Here is a 19,694-nt window from a genome sequence, read left to right on the forward strand (position 1 = left end):
GCACCAGACACAGCAGGCACAACCTGCTGCGGTCTCAAGGTGTCTGACCTGGCACAGACATACCCAGCTGGGAGGTAGGATTGAAGGTTCCATGGCAAAAGCACCCATCTGCTTCTCTGCAGCAAGAGCAAGGCACCAAGGTAAATGCTACGTTGGCCTCCCTTAGTGCCCTGATACCCTTTCCAGGCATTTTACTGGAACTGGTTTTGTCCCTTGCCTCCAAAGAGATGGTGTACGGGGGCTTCTTCTGTAGCCATCATCCCCCATGTGTTGCACACGCTGCTTCTGGAGTGACTGGGAAGGAAGTGGCTGCATCCTCCCCACACGGACCTGCAGGCAAGGTGAGCAGCACCACAGAGGCTAAAAGCTGTTCTGCCTCTCACAGCCTTCACTCAGCTTCTTCACAGGACTCCTGGGTGTGCAAGAGTCAACAGGAGTTGTGGACATGCCCTGGGCACATTTGCCAGTGCAGGGGCCAGTTGTGCCCCATTCTGGTGGTCTCTTCTCCGTGGTGCCAAGGCAAGGGGCTGCTCTACCTTGGCACAAGTGCCAGATCCAGCTGGCAGAGGCTCAGGGACCTGTCTGGATTTATCTGAGGAGATGAGACATGGATGGTTGGGAAGGGTGGGAAGCCAGGTGAGGAAAAGCCCCTTTAGTCTGTTCCGTTTTACTGTTAGCTCTTGCCTAAACAACATGTGTGGATGATGGAGAGGATCCAGACCTGGCATCTCTCATCCTCAGGCCCCTGCTTGCTCCCCCCTCATTTCCAGCATATCATCACCACTGCTGCTTGTCTGGACACTTTGTGCTGAGATTTGTCCTGTGGGAAGATGCCAGCACTCTTAGCCAGGCCGTGTGGTTCCGAGAAGGAGCTGGTGCCATTCCTGCCGTGCTCCTCCTGCAGCTGAACTCTCCCTGGTGGCATTGCCCAGCCTGCACCTCCATGGCCTCATCCCTAGGACTGGAGCATGGGATTTCCCTGGCCTGAGCTCCTGGAGTCAAATTGAGCCCAAAAGTTGTCTTATATGGAGACCTTTGTGCCTAGACAGAACTTGACTCTGCTTGTGTTTTTAGAAGTAGCAGGAACTACAGCTCATTGCAGTGTGGGCTCAACCACGAGCCAGGCGCAGCTTTGCCCAGGTCCCAGAGCTCAGAACACCCTTTGGAAAGGAAGGGGGGACCCATCCTCTCTGCCTTCAGATGCACCCATCTTCTCTTTATGCACAGTAGCAGTAAAAGCTGGAGATAAAGACAAAACCAGGAGGACAAGCGAAGAGAACACTTAACCTGCTGACAGAATGCTCTGGAAAGTACCCGTTACCCATCCCTCTGGAACAAGCAGTAGGCAGTGACAGGAGGCTCAGTGCCATTTCTATGGCCCTCCCCACCTCTCCCTCCTGTTTTCCTGCTTAGCTGTGCCTCTAGGTAAGGCTTTCTTCTGCTCTCCACAGTGCCTGCCCAGCCACAGAAGGCTGGGGGGAACCTATCCTCCCTTCTTTTCTCAATTGCTCTGCAACCACAGCAAAATGGCCTGATTCAGGGAAAAACAGAGCTGTTTCTGTCAGAGACTGAGGTGAGGGATCACCACCAGCTCAGACTGCAGGGATGGGACTTGGAGGGACTAGTAAAGATCTGGTTAGCTCTGCTTGGGATGAGAGGGACAGCCATGGGACAAGAAAAGATGAGAAGATTTTGGACCTTCTCATGAATCTGTGAAATTGGTGTGCAGCCTGAGGCTGGCTGGGATGTATCATACCCCTAAGCATGTGAAATCTTTCCTTGTCCATGGTGAAAAGGGAAAGCCAGAAGGTTGGTGATATTAAGGCAGACCCAGGGGCTCTTCCTGCAATCTTTCTTTAGATCTAACAAGCACAAACCTCTAATCCTGCTGTCTCCCTCTGTCTGCTTGGGCCCCTGCTGCCCAGTTTCTGCCCAGTTTCCTTGGATCCTTCTGCCCTAGATAGATTTTACTGGCACAGTGACTGTTCTGTGCCTGTCCAGAGGATCTGGCAGCTGTGCTGTGTCAATGCAGATTTTCAAGGTGTGGTGTTCCACAAGCTTCCTGGCTTGGGAAGTTCACCTGCTGCAGCCTTTGGTCATTCCTTTCTCCAAAGACATTGTATTCTTTCCCACTTTCCCACTTTCCCACAGAAAACAACATTTTCTTTCTTGCAGATGTTATGGCTGGGAAAGCCCCTCCTCTGCTGGGATGTGCATGGACTGTCCCCACACTGCAAGCCCACAACTGTGTTTACATGGACGCTCCTTAATCCTGTTTAAATTATCAAGCTGTGACTTTCTGCTCTCTGTGGGAGGGACAATGCTCCACAAATGTGAGCTGCTGAGGTGGTCTTTGGCAAATAAATCAAGTGCTTTCCTTGAAAGTACCTGCAACTTATAGTTTCCCACCTTTTCATTTAGCTGACACAGCTTTTGGAAAGGCACCAGGCAGCGTTTACGGTGATGGATGACAGCCACTGCACTGCAAAGAACAAATGCAGAAGTGTCCCGGATACGCTACAACTACAGATTCAGCCTCTTCTCACAGTGCTTGGTTTCATTTCCCAGCCACTGCATTGTCCTCTGACCCTGCCAAGGACAGCTACCCCAGGGAATTCCCAGTGTCAGAGCCAACAGGGCTGTGGGTTTCATCGCCTGCCTGGGGTGAAAGCAGGGCTGAAATCTGCTGTGTTGAACCCAGCTGCTTCTGAAGGCTGTCTGTACTGTGCAATGGCTCTTTGCTGAGCCTGTGGGATTCAGCTGGCTTCAGGAGGGCAGCAGATACTGGAGATGCTGTCACTCAGCTCAGCACTCCTCACTTTGGATAGGGAGGCTCTGTCCTGTTTGCACTGCTTTGTCCCCCACTGCAGTACAGACACTTGCAGCAGCAGATACTTTGCAGCTTGACAGAGGATGGTAGGAGGGATGCTCTCTACCTCTCTAAACTGCTCACTAGCCCTGCTGCCAGCAAATCCAACACAGGTGGTTTGTTGCAAAAAATAGCATCTCCTGGCATGCCTGTGTGCTGTGAGCTGGTGTTCAAAACTGAGTTACTGCAGACTGAAGCAAAAAATCACCACAAAGAGCCATTTGTGAGTCAGCCTCATACCAAGAGGTGCTCAGGCCCCCAGCCCAACTTGGCAGCTGGTGCAGTGCTAATGGGAGAAGTGGGGGTTGTGTTGCAGCTGCTGGGAAGAGGAAAAGGGGATACATGTCCTGCAGCTTGCTGTCACTGCATCCCAGCACCATCCCCTTCCTTTTCAGCAGGGCCAGCTGCTTGATTTTTCTCTGAGATTTCTCTAGTGAGGATTTTGGACATCACTCATGAGTGGTCCTGTAGTGCATGAATTGTAAAAATCCAGATGGGACAGCTGGACTCTGGAAAGGTGTGCACACACTTGGGAGCGTTGTGGAGGACAGCAGTGAGTTTGATCAGAGGTCTGGATGATGTGGCCTCAAACAACAGGCTGAAGGATCTTGAGTTAATCTTGCTTCCAGGAATGGATGACACGCTCTCCAAGTGCACATATATAGTGAGGAGAAAGTGAAAAGAAGTACTGAGTTTAATTCTGATAAGTTGAGAAACCACAGGGGTCGGGCTTTTGGGGGGAAATTCCATTTAGCAGGAAGAGGCGGATGAAGAAATGCTGCATGTCCGCTGCCCGAAAGTTCTACAATAATACCAGAGCTTGTAAGAAACTGGAAGTAGTGCTGGCTCTGGCTCAGCATAGCATGGGTTAGATGACCCCAGGCAGTCCTTCCTAATCCTTTTTTTCCCCCTGTTATACTGTCCTAACAGGTTCCTAGGGGGTGAGGTGGAATTTCTCTGCCTTATTGTGTACTTCTGAGGGCTACATGAAATCCTTCACTTCCCATGACCTTGGGAACCTCTCTGAAAGGTGGAGAAGGGAGGATGGAGTTACACTCTGAAGCCCCCACTTACTTGTTGGATGCTTGATGTGAGGCTTCCTGTGGTCTCAAGAAAACCTTGGTCCTGGATGCAAACCCAGGATCTGACCTAGTGCCCATGTGATGAAGGTGCCTTGGGAGCATGGGGAGAGCTTGCCAAGGCAGACTGAAAGAAACAGATCTTGTGTGTCTTCCATTAGCAGTACCTTTGAAGTGGAGCAAGCTGTGCGATGCTAATAGCAGAGTGTGAACCATCAGCAGTGAAAACCAGCGTTCTTGTTGTCACCATCTGGGCCACATGCTAGGCCTTGGCAGGCTTGGCTCAGTTTCACCAGCATAATTTGAGTTTGGGCTTGAGAAAAAAAAAGAAAGCAACCCAAAGAGATAACAGAAAAGAGCTCTTCAGGGTGAACGTGGAGCCAAGGAGTTTAGCATCAAACGCCTTTTGAAAGCAGCTGTGCAGCCTTGCTCAGGGATAAATAAAGGCTGGTTTGAAGCTGGAGAGCTAGCTGGCAGAACACACTGTTCCCATCTTGCCAAACACTTCCCAGACCACCTGTCCTCGCAGGGCTGGGTTCCCCGCAGAGCTCTCATGCTGCTGCATGCTCTGGTGGAGTGCATGGGTGTATCGCCAGCATCCTGATGCTCAGCCCAGGCTTGGTGCAAGGGCACAGCTCAGGCTCATCTTGAGGGGGAAGCCCTTGCAAGGCTCTTTCTCTCTCTGGAGATCTCAGAGAGATGGAGACCATTCCACTTCGTGGTATATCCTCACCCTTGTGATGTTTCCAAGATTTGGAGTGGCAGGCAGCTGTGAGAGTTTGGCTGGCAGGAGATGGGCACTGCCTGGCCCCAGGGTAGTGCCAAGCAGAGGCCATGGTTTTGGGTTGGTGCAAGGTCTGAAGCACTGGAGTCAAGGGAGTTCTAATCAAAGCAGGCCCTCAAGTCTCTTTGCTCAGTGCTCTAACAGAATAAGGAAGGACTCAAGCAAAAAAAAATCTGGAACGAGATCAGAAGCCAGACACTCTCCTAAACAAAGGAGATGCATGGCCTTGGAGAAGAAAACAGACATGTAAATAGAGACAGAGGGGGCCAACAGAAGGTTGGGTTTCTCTGGAGCTCATTTGTCTTCCTTGTGCTGCAGCTGTCTAAAGTAAATGCTGGGGGGCTGTGGTGTGCTGGAACAGGCTGGGGCCATTCATCATGAGCTATGCCGGCAGTTGGGACAAATCCATGATGAGCAGAACCTTCCAGGTTTCCAGAGGGCTCTGCCTCACTTGCACCACTAATTTTGAGGCTGCAGCCTTTCTTGTGCTGCCTGCAGGCAAAGGTAGGGAGAGAACAGGGCATTCACCTCTGTGAATGTGACCCTGAGGTGCTTTGTTCCAAGGACTCTGGCTGGGCTTCAGGAGGGTCATTGCCCTCTCTGTTTCCAGAACCCCTTCAGTGCACTCTGGGAAAGAATTCCTCCTGGTCCAGATCTTGTCCTTCATTGACTATGTCTGCTTGTACTTACACAAAAGCCTCTGGGTCAGTATTTTCCAGACTGAACAGCCTCAGTCTGCTCAGCATTTCTCCCTCTTTTTCTGCTGCATTTCTCCCTCTCTTCCTGCTACATTTCTCCCTCTCTTCCTGCTCTCCTGTTCTGGACAGTATGTGTGAAGGTGGATGGCTGGTAGTTCTGCAGGGATTTGATATGGAGCTGCTACAATGGGCTTTCTTTGACAGCCAGGATATCAAGTCTTGGTACAGCTCTGGTGTGAAGAGGGTCTGCAGCTCCATGCCATACTTGCATGAGCCATCAGGGACAGCACAGGCAAAGAGCCAAACAACAGAACTCCAAAGTGAGACTTTTTCTCAGCTGCTTGCAAAGGAAAGCTGGAGGAGGCCACAGTGGCTGGGTTTTTGAGGGCTTCCCTGTGGAACAAAGGGGCTGTATTGCTCCAGAACAGCATTGTCCTTCCCAGTTTTCCTGTGGGATACCCCTGTCCAAGGATTTCCAGGCAGAGGCTTAAGAGGAACAGGAAAATGCCATCAAAGAAAGTCAAGCTAAACTCTTTTGGGACAGAACTGCCGAGAGTGCACAGGGGGAGCTAGGGAAGTCTCTGAAGTATGCAAGATGTACCAGGCTGGTATTCCTAAAAGAGCACAGCAGCAAGGAATGGAAAGTCCCTGGCTGGCTCTTCTGTGCCTGATAAGGCAGACTGGCTCCATGCCCTGCTAAGGAAGGACTTGCTCGTGCATCCTTTCTTACTGGAAGCAGAGGGGAGAGTCATCAAGATAACAGCCAGAAGGATGGGAAAAGAAAAGGCACCCCACTCCAAGCATAGCCATTGTGTTAGCCAAACTCCTAAATTGTTGGAAAGGAACTATCAAACTGGGCAGCATTGAAAGCTACTAAGCCCCTGAGCTCCTCTCCTTCTTGTAAAGCTACCCCTGTAGCATTAGAAGTGCACTGATCCCCTGGAGTCCCTGAAGGTCTTTTAAAGCCTCCTTCTTCTTCAGGGAGGCTGACCCAGCACCCCAAGACAAATTTGGTTAGAAACATCCCCCTCACAGCCCACTGCGGCATTGCCAGGGTCAACCCAAGCGCTCCTGTTCCATGTGCATCCCTGAAATGCTCAGGTAGAAGTTTAAGAGCAACAGCAGTGCTCTTTTCACACTCTCTGTGGATAATCCATTGAGCTCTCAGCACGGGGTGCTGGCGGGGCACAGCCAGGAGCTGGACAAACCCACCACAGGTAGGTGCACATGGTTCCCACACAAGCCCCACCTGGGGAAGCTCCTGCACTGGTGACTCCTGGGCGCTGGAAGCGGGTGGCAGGGAAGGATGACTCTGGAAGCCTCTGTGTCTGCTGATTTCTCTTACGTACCTAGTAGTGGTCTCAGCTGGAGAGAGAGACAGAGCGGGAGAGCCTCTGTCCTTACCCAGCACTGCTGCTCTTGGGCTCTTTCCTTCATCCTTTGCACTGTGAAATTTCACGTGATGCCTTTCACATCCTTTTATTCTTGTAGGAGGTATATACTGCCGCTCCTCTGAATGACCAAAGAGGCTCATTAACCTGTTCTCACCTTTCTTGTTGGTGTCTGCTGACGAGCCCCACAGGGTTCTGGGGCAGCTGCCCTGTAGTTGCTGCCCTTTCTAAGCATCCTGCTTGCTGAGCCACACCTCACCCTACAGGGGGCTGGGATGAGGGGTACCAGTAGAGGTTTTTCCCTGTCCTTCATCCCCAGGAGGTCTTTACCTACCCAGCATTTCTCACATCCTGAGGAAGTGGCTGCAGACGAAGAAGCTGTGAGTGCTGTCTGGGAGGGAGCGTGCTGGTCCTTTGACCTCCTGTGCTACGGGAACAAGAGCTCTTCTGGCTCTCTGCCCTGCTCTAGCAATGCTTAATCCAATGTCCCTGACTCCCTGAAAAATCCCAGCCAGCAGAAAAAGGCAGCCACCCGCTGGGAAGAAGGAAGGCACCATCAGGTCTCTTCTTGTCTTTGTTCGAGCAGGCAAAGTCCAAGGCTAGCTGTCACACGGAGCCATTCCAGGCTGTGGGTGTGTGGCAGCACATCCTGGAGATCCACGGAAACTGGCAGCAGAGATAAAAATACTGGAGAGAACTGTGCCTGAGGGCATCCAGTGGGGATGCAGGGCTCAGGACAGGATGCATGAGGCTGGGCTGTTTTTTTGTGAGCTTACCATGATGGGTACTTCCAGTTCCCTGCAGTAGAGAGCCCTGGACCACATCTGTGCTTACTATTGACTGAAAAATGCTCATGGGTCACTCCCAACACATTTCAAGTATTTTGTGGTTTGGTTGCTGTTAGTGGGTTTCAGCTGGTTTGTTTGTTGGTTGTTTTGGTTTCTTTTATTTAAAAAGAGAGTGATTTCTGTGGACAGGGGTGCTTGGGGTGAACACAACAGGACTCAGAGATGAGCACAAAGTAAGAGGCTGCTCTGACAGATGCCTGCCCTTCCTCTAAATTTCTTGCAGCTGCTGCTGCTGCATCCCAAACACCATTTCTGAAGGGACATGAGGGTTTGTGGACATGCTGTGGGAAGATGCCCCTTGTCACCAGCGTGCCCCAGAGAGGAGGAGCAGCCCCAGCAGAAGAGATTGCTCCCTGCCTGTGTCAGAGAGTTTATCAGACAGATGTAGCTGCAGCTCTGAGCCCAGAACCACCTGTGTTGTGGGAGAATGACACTGCCAAGCTCTACTCCACAGTGACAACAGGCTCATCCTTTTACTGTGGCCCTGCTACGGTCTCTGTGTGCCACTCACTGTCCTCCTCCTTCCCTGTGTACAGGAGTGGCAGAAAACTCTTCCATTCTTTATATGCTTGGTCTGTTTAGATGAGACTGTGAGGGCTTTAGGGTCTAGTGCAGGTCTGAGTCTCTGGACAGCACCTGTGAGAATAAGAGTTCCTGTGTGGCTTGGAGGGGCACACATGGTTGGCACATCCTGCACCTGAGTGCTGATGCTCCTTTTGGTGTGCAGGAACCACAGCCACGGTGCTGAGTGCTGGCACAAGCCACGGGAAATGCCACAGTGTTCTCTTTCCCCCCCTACTGTCCTAAAACCACAGGAAAACACTGTTACAAGCCTCCAGGCCAGGGTAGCCCTGTTTTGGTCATGCAACGCTTGTCTTTGCTGAAGATGCCATCTCAAGGAGGCTGTGAGGTGCTGGGATGGGTCCACAAGCTTTGCCTCCTCCCATAGCTCCCTTCTCACACAAACACAGAGCAAGGAGAAGGCATCTGCCAAACTCCCACCAGCACCAGCAGTGGCTGCAGGCAGGCAGTGGGAGCTGAGCACAGGTGACAGCCACATATGCCCATGGCTTATGGTGAAAGAGCTTGCAGAGGACACAGCAAGCACGGGAGGAACCCAAAAGCTCCATCCTGGTGGGTCTCTGCTACTCTTTTTCAAGGTTCCCATGCTGGTACATGTAAGCTAATGTCAGTTCAGAGCTGACATCGCATCAGAGCCCTAGACACATTCCGTACTGCCATCGCCTGGCTTTATCCCTCCTGGCACCCTCCTGGAGTACTTGGATGGTGTCACAAGGCTGTGCATGGCCTCCTGTATCTGTGAGAGGACACTGAAAGCCACTTGGTTTGCAGCCAGGCATGAGGTGAGGCTAGACTACTTATCCTGCCCCAGGTGCATGCCAGTGAATACTTCCCAGCTAATCAAGGTGCTTTCCAGTGAGCTCCAAGACATGCACAGCTAATGTCTCACACCAGTGCCATTTACCTCTGCACTGAAATAAGCTGCTGATTACACAGCAGTAGATTAAAGGGCTTTCAATATCTTTATTGATATTTCTGGGTACAAGATACAAAAACTTAGCCTGGAAACTGTCTTCAAAGAAAACAAGAAGTGAAGGTAAATCTAAATGATAAAGGGAGAACTTGGCATCTTATCCTCCTTTTCACAGTCTGCTCAGATTTGCAGATTACACAGCCCCGTGTACATTTCAGTAAATACTCACAGTGGTACAACGAAGGTTCGTTTCCTTGCAGAGATACTCGCAAGCCCCACACCTTGGTCTTGTCCTCTCTCTTCTTGCACCGTCAATGGTAATTTGTCCTTTGCTGCTGATGGACTGTGTGCCTTGGAGAGGCTTGGCATGGCCACGGGCAGAGGGGCAGTGGGGAGTTGTGTTGTCTCCTTGCCATTCTTAGCAAAGATGAGGAGAACAGGAGAGATATGAGACATCAACAGCCCAGATTCCAAAGATACAAGGAAGCTGGGTTTCCCTTGGTGTGACAGGAGCAAGACCCAAGAGCTGGGTGGGCAGCACCCCCCTCTTGCCCCTTGTGGGGTTTCAGCTGCTGTCCATCACCCCAACATCCAGTCTCCTTGTCTTTGTGGGGCTTTTCTTACTTTCTGGATCTGAGCTGTGCTTTGAGGAAGGGTATCAGAATTATTATGCCAGGGGAATCACAGTACTGGTCACCATGGGCTGTGCTGGAGCCTGTGCAAAGGGAACCTGCACTTCCCTTTGCAGCTGATGTTCCAGTGAAAGTGGCAGATCCTTTCAGGTTTTTATCTTTGAAGCGACTGTCTTCCTGGAGAAATGAAAGCATGACCTTTCGGGCATCAGTACACTTCCTCTGGGCTCCAGATCCCAGTTCTAACACTTTTGTAGCTTTCCAGCCCTGCAGAGCAAGGAGCACTGCAGAGGTGAAGCAGGTCTATAGATCACCTGTCAGGTCTTCACCGGGGATCCTCATGCCACAGCTTAGGGACTGCTGCTTTTAAAGGATTGTGATGCAAAAAGGAAGGTTATTTTCTGCAGAACTGGGCTCTGGAGCAGAGCCAAGCTCCTATGCTTATGTAATAAGAATAAGCAAACAGCAAAAATCCCGCAGGAAGGGGAGGCCACTAACCCACAGCAGGATCTGAGCCACCAACAGCGCCGACTTCTTCCTTTTTCCTCCATCTGAGCCTTTGGTTTTTGCTGGGTTCCCCTCCTGCTGGGCAGCAGCAGGCTGCCTTCCTAGCAATGGTGGCACACGAGTTGTACTGTGCTTCCTTCCATTTACCCATCCAGTGGGCCCCGAACCCAGCAGTTCTCTTTAGCCAGGCTGCAGGCAGCAGTCTGATCTTCTTGACTGTCCCAGCTCCCCTGAAGACAGAGCGGTGCCCACTGCAGGGCATCAGGGCTGCACAGGTGACAGCAACTGAAGCAAATGTCCCCTTGTACCGGAATACTCTGAGCATCATTTCCGGCAGGTTTTGGCCCAGGTCAGCTAGCCTGACTCCAAAAGCAGGCATCATTCCCAACCAGAAAGCAGTCCTTGGCAGAGCTGGTTTCTTAGTGCAAATGTATCTGGAGCGTCCTTGCTCCTCTCTTTGCAGGCCTGGGGGTTGGTTTCTGCACAATGCTTCTCCTGGGGCTCTCGGAGTGCCAGGTGGGTTATTGCCTTTACCCTGCTGAAGAGCAAGGCCAGATGGGTCTGCAGAGGCTCATCCCTCAACTCTGCACACAGCAAAAGCATTTCCCCAGCTCCTTTGGCTACCTTGCCTGCTCATGCATCTCATCCATCTCCTGCTGGGGGATCTGAACAAGCACAAAGAGGATGCCCAGCCCCACAGTCCCTGTAGCCTCTTTGAGTCTACCACCAGTGTCCCAGATCATTCCAAAACCCTGGGAAAGGCCACTGGGAGAGAGGCGCAGGTCCTTACCCTCAGTGCAACTCCACCAGAATTACTGAAGCATTGGCACTTTCATGCTTAGGGGATTTTCTCACCTGGCAGCACAAGCTGAGGGATGTGGATGGTGTCACCCTGCTGCAGGTGGGAGAGGACATGGTTCTCAGTTTGCTTCAGCCGCTGGTTTGCTGGGTATCTTGAGACCTCTCCTGACAGGGCCCAGCCTCCAGGGGTCTGAGACACGGTCTGAAGTAAGACCAAGGGGTGGGAGGGTGGCTGCTGCCCGTGGCAGCCTGTCACCAGTTAGAGATGCCATGCAGAGGCAGGAAGCATTTGTTTGGTGGAAACCATTCCCAGAACTCTGAGCCTACAGGGAAGGGCCAGAAACACTCCCAGGACCTGGACTGGAGAGCTGGAATCAGGCACACATCAAGGGAAAGATATGACAGCCTCAGACATGGGGACTTGTTCATTCCTTGGGTTAAGAGCAGGGGTCAAACCCTCCTGCACTGGTAAATCTCAGCTTCAGGAGTGAAGTGGCCACATCTGTTCTCAACTTATGTTCTGCTGCCTGCAGAGGCTGTGAGTTTCACCAAGGGATGAGGAAGCCTCAAGACACAGGGGTGTACCAGACCCCACACCATCCATGTTGTCACTGCTTCTACCCTGTTGTCCCCATGCACCAGCACACGCCAACACAAGGGTTGGCAGGGAGCCCAGCTGGAAAGGGCCAGAAGGGCTTTTTACCTGCTTGGCTCGTGAATCAGTGGCTATCACGATCCGTCACTGGCTTGCTGCCCTGAGCCACAGGCTGCAGACTGGCTCTCGACAGCTCCCTCAGATTCTATTCCCCAGTCACACTTTTCCTTTCATTTTCTAGAGTTTTCTCTGTGACTATTAATAGCCTTGTGACGGACTTGTCAGCCCTTGTGGAAGAAGAGGCAATAATCTCTTCCTGAAGGAAGTGGCTAGGAGACCCAAAGGATCCTTCTCACCCAGGTGTAAATGATACCAAACAATGTGCCTGGGAGGAAACTGAGGCAGAGAGGGCAGAGGAAGCTGTGAGGAGCAGGGCTCCAGAGCCCTTTGTGGAGGGAATACAGCTGCTGCCATCAGTTAATTAATGCTTGGCGGGGGCCTGCCACTGGGAACCCCACTGTTGGGGATCCATGGTGCTCCTGTCTGAGCACTGCTGAGCTCTGGGGCCACAGGCTTGCCACAAAAGCAGGCAGCATGCTGTGAATGGCCAAGAGTCCTGTTGGGGGTCTACAAGGAGTGCTTTAAGTGGGATGATTTACTACTTCCCATTTGGCAGCTTGGCACTGGAGATGGCTGCCATCCCCTCCAGCTACCCAGAGGTCTTTATTCCAGAAAATATTGTTTTGAAAAAGCTGTCCTTGTCCCCCAGGTGAAAGTACCCACTGGGTGGACTGAAGGTCTGCAGGAGGATCTGCATCCAGCATCTTTACCCTTGGCTGGTGTTAGGAGCTGCTGATCCTGCAGGGGCAGGGGTTTTACCCTTCCGCAGAACCTCTTCTCCACCCAGGACAGACACAGCTGAGATGACACACTTTTCTCTTGACATTGCCTAATTGGCTTGATTTGTCCATATTAAACATTTACCATCCACAGTTAGCTCCCTCATTAGCTATGACACATCATGTTTAACCACACAGCAATATTGCAGCAATGCCAGGGCCAGCAGCAAACACTCAGGGAACTTCCGCACAAGGATAATGCAGAGACCATGAAAGAATCTGGGCCTGAAATCAAACTTAAACAAGCCTGGGAATACTTCTGAGCTGGTAGAAGACCTTAGACAAGTGTGCACATCCCCATGCACAGCCTTCATCCCTGCCTACTTTATTTACACACAGCATAATGGCTTGTCTGTGGACCTGAGCACTTGCAAAGAGGAATTAACATGCATTTGGTTCACAAACCACAGCCTAATTAATTCCCAGCAAAGCTTCTGGGCTTCACTCTGTGGCTGTGGATGTTCAAGGTGCTACCCAGGGTTAACCAGATGCCTCTCCTCCCTGCCCAGGGTGCTCAGTCCCACCGGCATAGGGCAAGGGATGCGTCTTCCAGGACCAGGGAGAAACCAGGAGGGTGGGAAAGGAAAACAATTTCAGAAATGACAGAAAAAACAAGATGAGGAGCATGCCGGGGTCCCTGCTACCCCCAGAGCCACGCTGAAGCAGCCTCAGGCCCGTCCCCCCCAGGGTATTTCCCTGAGGGCTTTCTCAGCCTCCTCTCACAGGGATGGACGCAATTTCTCCAAAGGCTGATTTTGAAGGCAATGTTCGCCATCTAGTGGGAAAACAGAGTCTGTGTATCTCACTTGCCTGCAGAAGGATGGGGGCTGTGGTTGTTTTGGCAGTAGTTAGGGGCCACACGCCCTCTTGCCCATAGCTGGGCAGCGGCTCCCAGCTGGGAGTTCCGGGGAGGAGGGAAATTGGAAGAGGTGTTGCTGGTTTAGCTTCCTGGGGCAGCTCGCCAGCCATAGATGCCTGCCTGAGTGTGGATCCCTAGCCCAAGCCCTTGGAGAAGTCCCTGGCTGAGCTGCTGCCCAGTGTAAGTGGGGAGCTGAAAGAAGTGCTCTGCAGTAGGGGGAGAAGCACCATGTTCTGGATAAATGTTGCCTTTCAGGTCAGCAAATCCCGTGGGGATTGGTACCTTCCAGATTGGCATCCTCCCAGGCCTCCCTCTTTCAGGTTTGCATCCTCCTGGGGATCAGTGCCCTCCAGGTTGGCGTCTCCAGCACTCCACTGGCAATCAACACCTTCCAAGTCAGCATCCTCTCTGGCATCAGTGCCTTCCAGGTCAGCATATGTCTGGTGATCAGTACTTTCCAGGCTGGCTTTCCCCTGGGAATCAGTGCCTTTAAGACCTGCTGATCATCCTGGGGGTCAGTCATCATCCCAGGAAGGGATCCTGGAGATATCTGACACTTTTGGCACCTTACCACCTCCCGATCCATCAGCACAGAGGTGACTATGCTGGTGCTGGTGCCTAGAATTCATGTGGAGCTGAGCTGCTTCCACATCTGGTGGATCTTCCCGTGCAGAGCAAAGGCTGGGAGTTGTTTGGCTGTGTTGTGAACCTGCAAAGCCACATGAGACTCCCAAAGGCACATTTAACTCTGGTCCATCATACTCAGGATGTGGAGAAAAGCCCAGCTGTACAGAGCTCTGTCTGCCCAGTGCCTGCTCCATGCAATCCCAGAAACATGGGGAGCACTGGAGTGCCCCAGGTGGTTCAGAAGTTCCTGCATAGGGCTGTCCGTAACCTCTACTTGTTTATTCTGCCCATGCAGACAACACAGCTGATGTGGCAGTGGATGAAGGGGACCATAAGGTGCAGCTGGTGGGAGGAGAGTAGGTAGAGAGGCTGCCCAGGGAAGCTCCCAAAGTGTGTCCTGCTCTGTTTTGGTCCTTGCAGCCGGAGGAGAAGATGGAGATCCTGCCACGGGGAAGGGAGGAGATATCTCCTCTGAGCAAGCGATATGGCAGTACCAAGGAGCTGTAGTCCTCGTGTTGCACAGCAGAAATGTGTGCATGGGAAGCACACAGCACATGTCCCCTAGTGCCACCACACTCCAGGGCAGGAACACAAAACACTGGGACCTCTTGCTTGGACAATAGGACTGTTTCCAGTGGAGAAAAAAAAAAAAGCCAAAAAGCTAGCAGGAAAATCGCGGGCTGCTGCTGCTGCTTGGAGCAGTGAGCAGCCATTTCCCAAGAGCATCATGAGCAGCAGTGCTTGGGCAGAGCTGTGCTGCTGGCTGTTGTCTCCCAGCATCTCTGTGGCCACATGCTTGGCATTTCCCATCTGTGAGAGACCAAAAGCATCCTAGAGGCAGGGAAGGGGCCAGTCCCAGCAAGCAAAGAAAGAAACAACCCATATTTGGCGGGAGAAGCTGACAGTGCAGTAGCAAGAGATGTCTCAGCTCTCTCCCTTCTCCACATCTGTTTGGGTGTCAGCACATCTGGCCCAGCAGGTGATGTCTTTTCTGTTTCAGGAAAGATGGGCAAGGAATTTTCAGGCCTGTGGCAGCTAGAAAGGGAGGCAGATGAAGAAGAGGGAGCATGGGGGCTCGCAGGGGTCTCTAATGGGTTGGGTACTTGGATCTCTAGCAAGTTCCCAGGCAGAGGTATCCACATGCAGGTGAGATGAAAGCCATGGTCAGGGTGAATGCTCAGCTCTGCATTTTTAAAGCATTTGTGTTTGGATTCACTGCATCTCTGGGCATGGTTCCTGCTATTCCTACTCTCTCAGTGTCTGGGCAGCATGAGATGGAAGCAGCTCCTGAGGGGGATGCAATCCTTCTGGAGATGCCCCACATTCTCCCCAGTACTCTCAGAACCTGCACTGGTGACAATTCAGGCTCTGTCTCCTCATGTCAGCTGTGATACCACTTACATGAGGACTGGGTGCATGGGTCACACCCAAGACTTGTTCCCAAACACAGTCCTTGCTCTCTGCCCATGGGCCTCTCACCCTTCTGCACAAGTCAGCCCCTGCACAGTGAGCATCTTTGATGCTTAGGATGGTAACTGAGTGTCCAAACTACCTATCCATACATTCATCTATAAATCCATCTATCCCTTCCTCCCTCTGAAAACCAATCCATGCATCCATCTATGCATCAGCACATCTTCTTCCCTCAATCCATGCATCCTTCCCTACCTGTTGAACCCCTGACTGTATATGTACCCTTTGCTCTCTACATCACCTCATGACATAGAGATGTATGTTTCATGGCCTATGTCTCCCACATTCTGCTGAAGCTGCTTTCTTCTTTCCTTGGCTCAGGATTTGGCAGAGAAGGAAGCAGAATCAGCCATGAGAGGTAAGTTGAGACTGTTTGCTTCACAGTCCTGTGCAACTGGCCTCCTCCCCTGCAAAATGTGGGCTGATCCTGCCAGCGAGGCAGGGAGAGGAGGAGGCTAGTCCTGAGGGCTAGCTCAGAAATTTGGCAGGGTTGGTGGCAGTCAAACAGCCGGGGCAGAGCTGCACAACCGCCCACAGCCAGTGCCCTGCTGCAAAGGCTTCTGCCAAAGCTATAGATTTCCCAAACAAGTCCCTGCCTGAGACGTGATCTAGCCACCCTCTGCTGGATGGAGACAATGGACATGGACCTCTCTGCATCTCCGTGCTGGGGACCTTCCCCGGTGTGTGGCATTGCCTGATGGAAATTTTTTAAACCAGTATATCCGAGGCCATGTTCTCCTGCACTTTTTTCCTGCTGGGCTTGGGCTGGTCCCTGTTCCATGCCAGGAAGCTGGACCCATCCCTGTTCCATGTGGATGCAGTCCATGGGCTGCTTTGACCTGGCACATTCTCAGCATATGCAGGCCTGGCTTGTACCAGCTCCCCTGGCGATCTTGGCACAGCATCCACTTTGGGGAGGGTGGGATACAGCAGCAAAGGCAAGTTTGGATGTGCCTCTGCCTACTTGGGGCAGGGTGCGTCCAGGCAGGGCTCCAGCCTGCAGCAGGAAGCCTCTGCTCGCTCAGCGGCTGTGCGAGCCACCAGAGAGCCCAAGCCTTGGAGGAAGTGCCCTGGCCCCACAGTGGGACAGGGAGGTGCCGGCACTGGGACTGGTCTCATGGTCCCTTCCTGTTTTTCTTCTCCATGGCTTGAGGACAAAGTTGATTTTGGCATCTGGATCCCTCTCCTTTATTCCAGATTGCTGCTCACCCCGGCCCTTCCCTTGCATGTTCTCTGGTCCACTGGAAAGCCCTGTCTGCCCATGTCCAGCACCAGTGCATCCTCACCTTGGGCACCTGGGAGTGCAGCACCCAGCACCAGGCATCTTTGTTACCCAAAGCACAGGGTTTGTGGCTTTCTTTGGGTCCCCAAGGCCTGCGTGTCACATTTACAGGCTGCTGGGGCAGGGAGCTGAGCCATGGGGCATCCCAGCAGGCAGCTGCAGTGCAGGCAGGCAGGACTTTGTGGTGGCATGTGGCCCCCTTGCCTGCTCTTGGTATCTCCAGCTGCCAAACGGGTGGCAGGTCATGACTCCTTACATCAGAGAGGAAAGGGGTCTCCCTGTAGGGTTGTGGCCAGCAGGATGCAGTGATGAGAACCAGATGTGCCTCTCCTGCCCTGAAGCTGCCCTGGTCACCAGAACTGGATGTCCCCACTGCCTGGCCAGGCAAGCCCCAGCTGAGGAAGGGGACACAAGGCTTGCCACATGGGGACAACAGATCTATGGGTTCCCTAGGCAGCAGCAACACACTTCTATTTCGAGCGTGCCTGGGCTTTCTGGAGTTTATAAGCAGGCAGAATACAGGGGCCAGAGCTGCTGTCTCACACACTCTCCCATTTTCTGGCTGCTGTGCTGCTACATCTTGAGCAGGCATCAGCCTCTAAACCAGCACCAGATGCCAGGAAATTACTGAGTTGTTTGCAAACACCGGAGCCACACCTATGGGAGGTACATCACCTGTGTTCCACAGCATCTCTGGGCAACCACTGCCTTGATCCTCTCCACAGTGGCAGAGGGGTGGGATCTGGTGGTGATGAGAAGAAGCTTCCAAGCGGTAAATGCTGCCAATGCAATGCTGGGAACTGAGAAGAGACAAGGGTGACCATGACAAGACAAGGCTGACTGTGTGACACATCAGAATGTGGTTTGGATGCTGGGGACCAGAGCCCAGCAGGGCACAGCAGTGTGATATACCTGGAGCTGTCAAGCTGTGGGATACCCCTGGGAGAGGGGATGTAGCTGCTGAGCCTGGAATGTGCTGAGTGTCCCAGTGCTGAGCCTGAGGCAGGATCTGGCTCCTTGCACCTCCCCATCTTGATGCCCTGCCCTACCTGGCCTGTGGAGAGCCCTGCTCTGGTCCAAGGACAGTGCCACACCAGTAGCACCCTGTAGAGGGCTGACCCCCATCTCTCTCATTCACAGTGTCTGTGCTCATGAGGGACACTGAGGGGCTGGAACCCCACAAAGCCAAGCATGGAGACCCCTCACGACCCCACACCCAAGGGCACCCAGTGAGGGCAGCAAGGAGCCTATGGGCACATAACGCATTGCAAAAGGCACAGCCTGCCCCAGATCTCTCCAACCCAGTCCACACAAGGACCAGTGCAGGCTCCCTCTGCATCGTGGGTTCACAGGCAGCCCCAGGACCTGCATGGGTCCCCATCCTGCACTGGCTCTGCTCCCTGTGCTCCATGCGTTGCTGCTGTCTGAATTTCCACCGAGCTCCATCTGGATCTCGTTGGGCTGCTGGCACTGAGCACCGGGGTTGGGAGGTGCCAACACATGGAAGCCATTAGAGGGGCCGGGTCGAGGTGCGGCAAGGGGGCCACATGCAGAGCGAGGGGGGCTGTGCAGAGGGTCCTGTCTCGGCTGTCACGCTGGTGAGGGCAAGGGACATGTCCCACACAGCTGCCTGTCTGCAGCCTCTTCTGGCACTTAGCCTCGGCATGGGTCTCTCTCAGCCCCTCCAGGCACCTGAGGAGAGGGCTGAACAGTTTGGGAAGTGCCTGTGCACCTCCTGCAAGGACCATTCCCGAGCTGGCACTCACCCCTCCCTTGGCACAGCATGATCTGCAAAGGGGTTTTGCCTGGACAGTGCCAATAATAGCATTGGCATATCCCCTTTATTGGCATCGCTGCTCCGTCCAGCCACAGCACGGGGGATTGGGGCAGAGGGAATGGGCAGGGGGTGTTCTCTTCCACCTGCTGGCAGCTGGTGGGGGGTGACAGGCAGGGATCAGCACCCCTCGGCTGGCACTGGTGCCCGGCACCCCCGGGAGCCTACACCCATGGTCCCCCTCAACACTAGGCAGTGAAGTGGGGCTGGCTCAGTGTCTTATCCCCATTTGTTTAGCAGCACTCGGAGGTGGAGCTGGCCTGTCACCCTGAGCCTGAAGTGACTCCAGCTGGCTCCTGGTGGGCTCAGGCAGTCCAACGCTCCTGGGAGCAGAGCCTCTCTCCTTAGGATCCATCCTGCAACCCCAGGGTGTCGGGGGCTCCGGCAATGTCCACAGCTGTGGGGTGACCCAAGAGGCGTGGGGTCCATGGGGGCCAGCAGTGGCATCAAGTCCCACGCGTGGGCAAGCGGGTGCAGGGAGCAGGGATCGGCCAGGGCTCACTACAGGATCTGAGCTTCTGCAGAGAGAGAGGACAGGGGGTCAGGGGGGCACTGGGGACACTGACCTGCCCCACACTCTGCACTCCCTGCCCCACATTCCCCCCATTCCCCACCCTGCACCACGACTCACTTGGTAGTGCCTTCAAGTGGGTGGCAGCAACCAGAAAGTTGGGTTTGGTCTTGTCCTTGCCATGTTTCCTCACCCGGAGCCTGAGGATGAGAGCAGTAGTGGCTGAAGACCCCAAGCAGCCCCCCACAGCATTGGGATTGCCCACTTTCCCAGTGATTCTGCTCTGTGTCTCCATCCAGCTGTGCCCAGCTCAGTTTAACCTCTCCAGTGGGTCAGCTCCAGGGCTACAGCAGGAATTGGTCACAAGTTAGAACAGGATTGGGATGGGAACAGGGACTGACAGCAGAGCAGGAGCATGGCATGGAGATCTCATGCTGGGATGAGAGGGGACCCAGGGACAAGATTCCCAGGGAGCAAAGGCACATGGAGGGGTGTCTGTGCTGACTCTGG

General features: G+C 53.3%; 1 protein-coding gene across 6 annotated transcripts in view; it reads right to left on the bottom strand.

Annotated features, from left to right (window-relative positions):
* Positions 1 to 9,190: 9,190 nt before the first annotated feature.
* Positions 9,191 to 19,694, bottom strand: part of IL11RA (interleukin 11 receptor subunit alpha) — a 32,521-nt gene continuing 22,017 nt past the window's right edge. For 4 of the 6 annotated variants that reach the window (XM_010395068.4, XM_019283468.3, XM_039567331.1 and 1 more), the window contains exons 12-13: positions 19,305 to 19,384; positions 9,191 to 19,191 (exon numbers count right to left, since the gene is read on the bottom strand). In XM_010395068.4, the coding sequence (XP_010393370.1) occupies positions 19,175 to 19,191; positions 19,305 to 19,384 (97 nt within the window). In that variant the 3' untranslated portion in view covers positions 9,191 to 19,174. The remainder of the gene's footprint in view (positions 19,192 to 19,304; positions 19,385 to 19,694) is intronic. The other 2 variants (XR_005603861.1, XR_005603860.1) reach the window with 2 other exon arrangements.

This window comes from Corvus cornix, chromosome Z, assembly GCF_000738735.6.
Source record: "Corvus cornix cornix isolate S_Up_H32 chromosome Z, ASM73873v5, whole genome shotgun sequence".
Taxonomy (NCBI): Eukaryota; Metazoa; Chordata; class Aves; order Passeriformes; family Corvidae; genus Corvus; species Corvus cornix.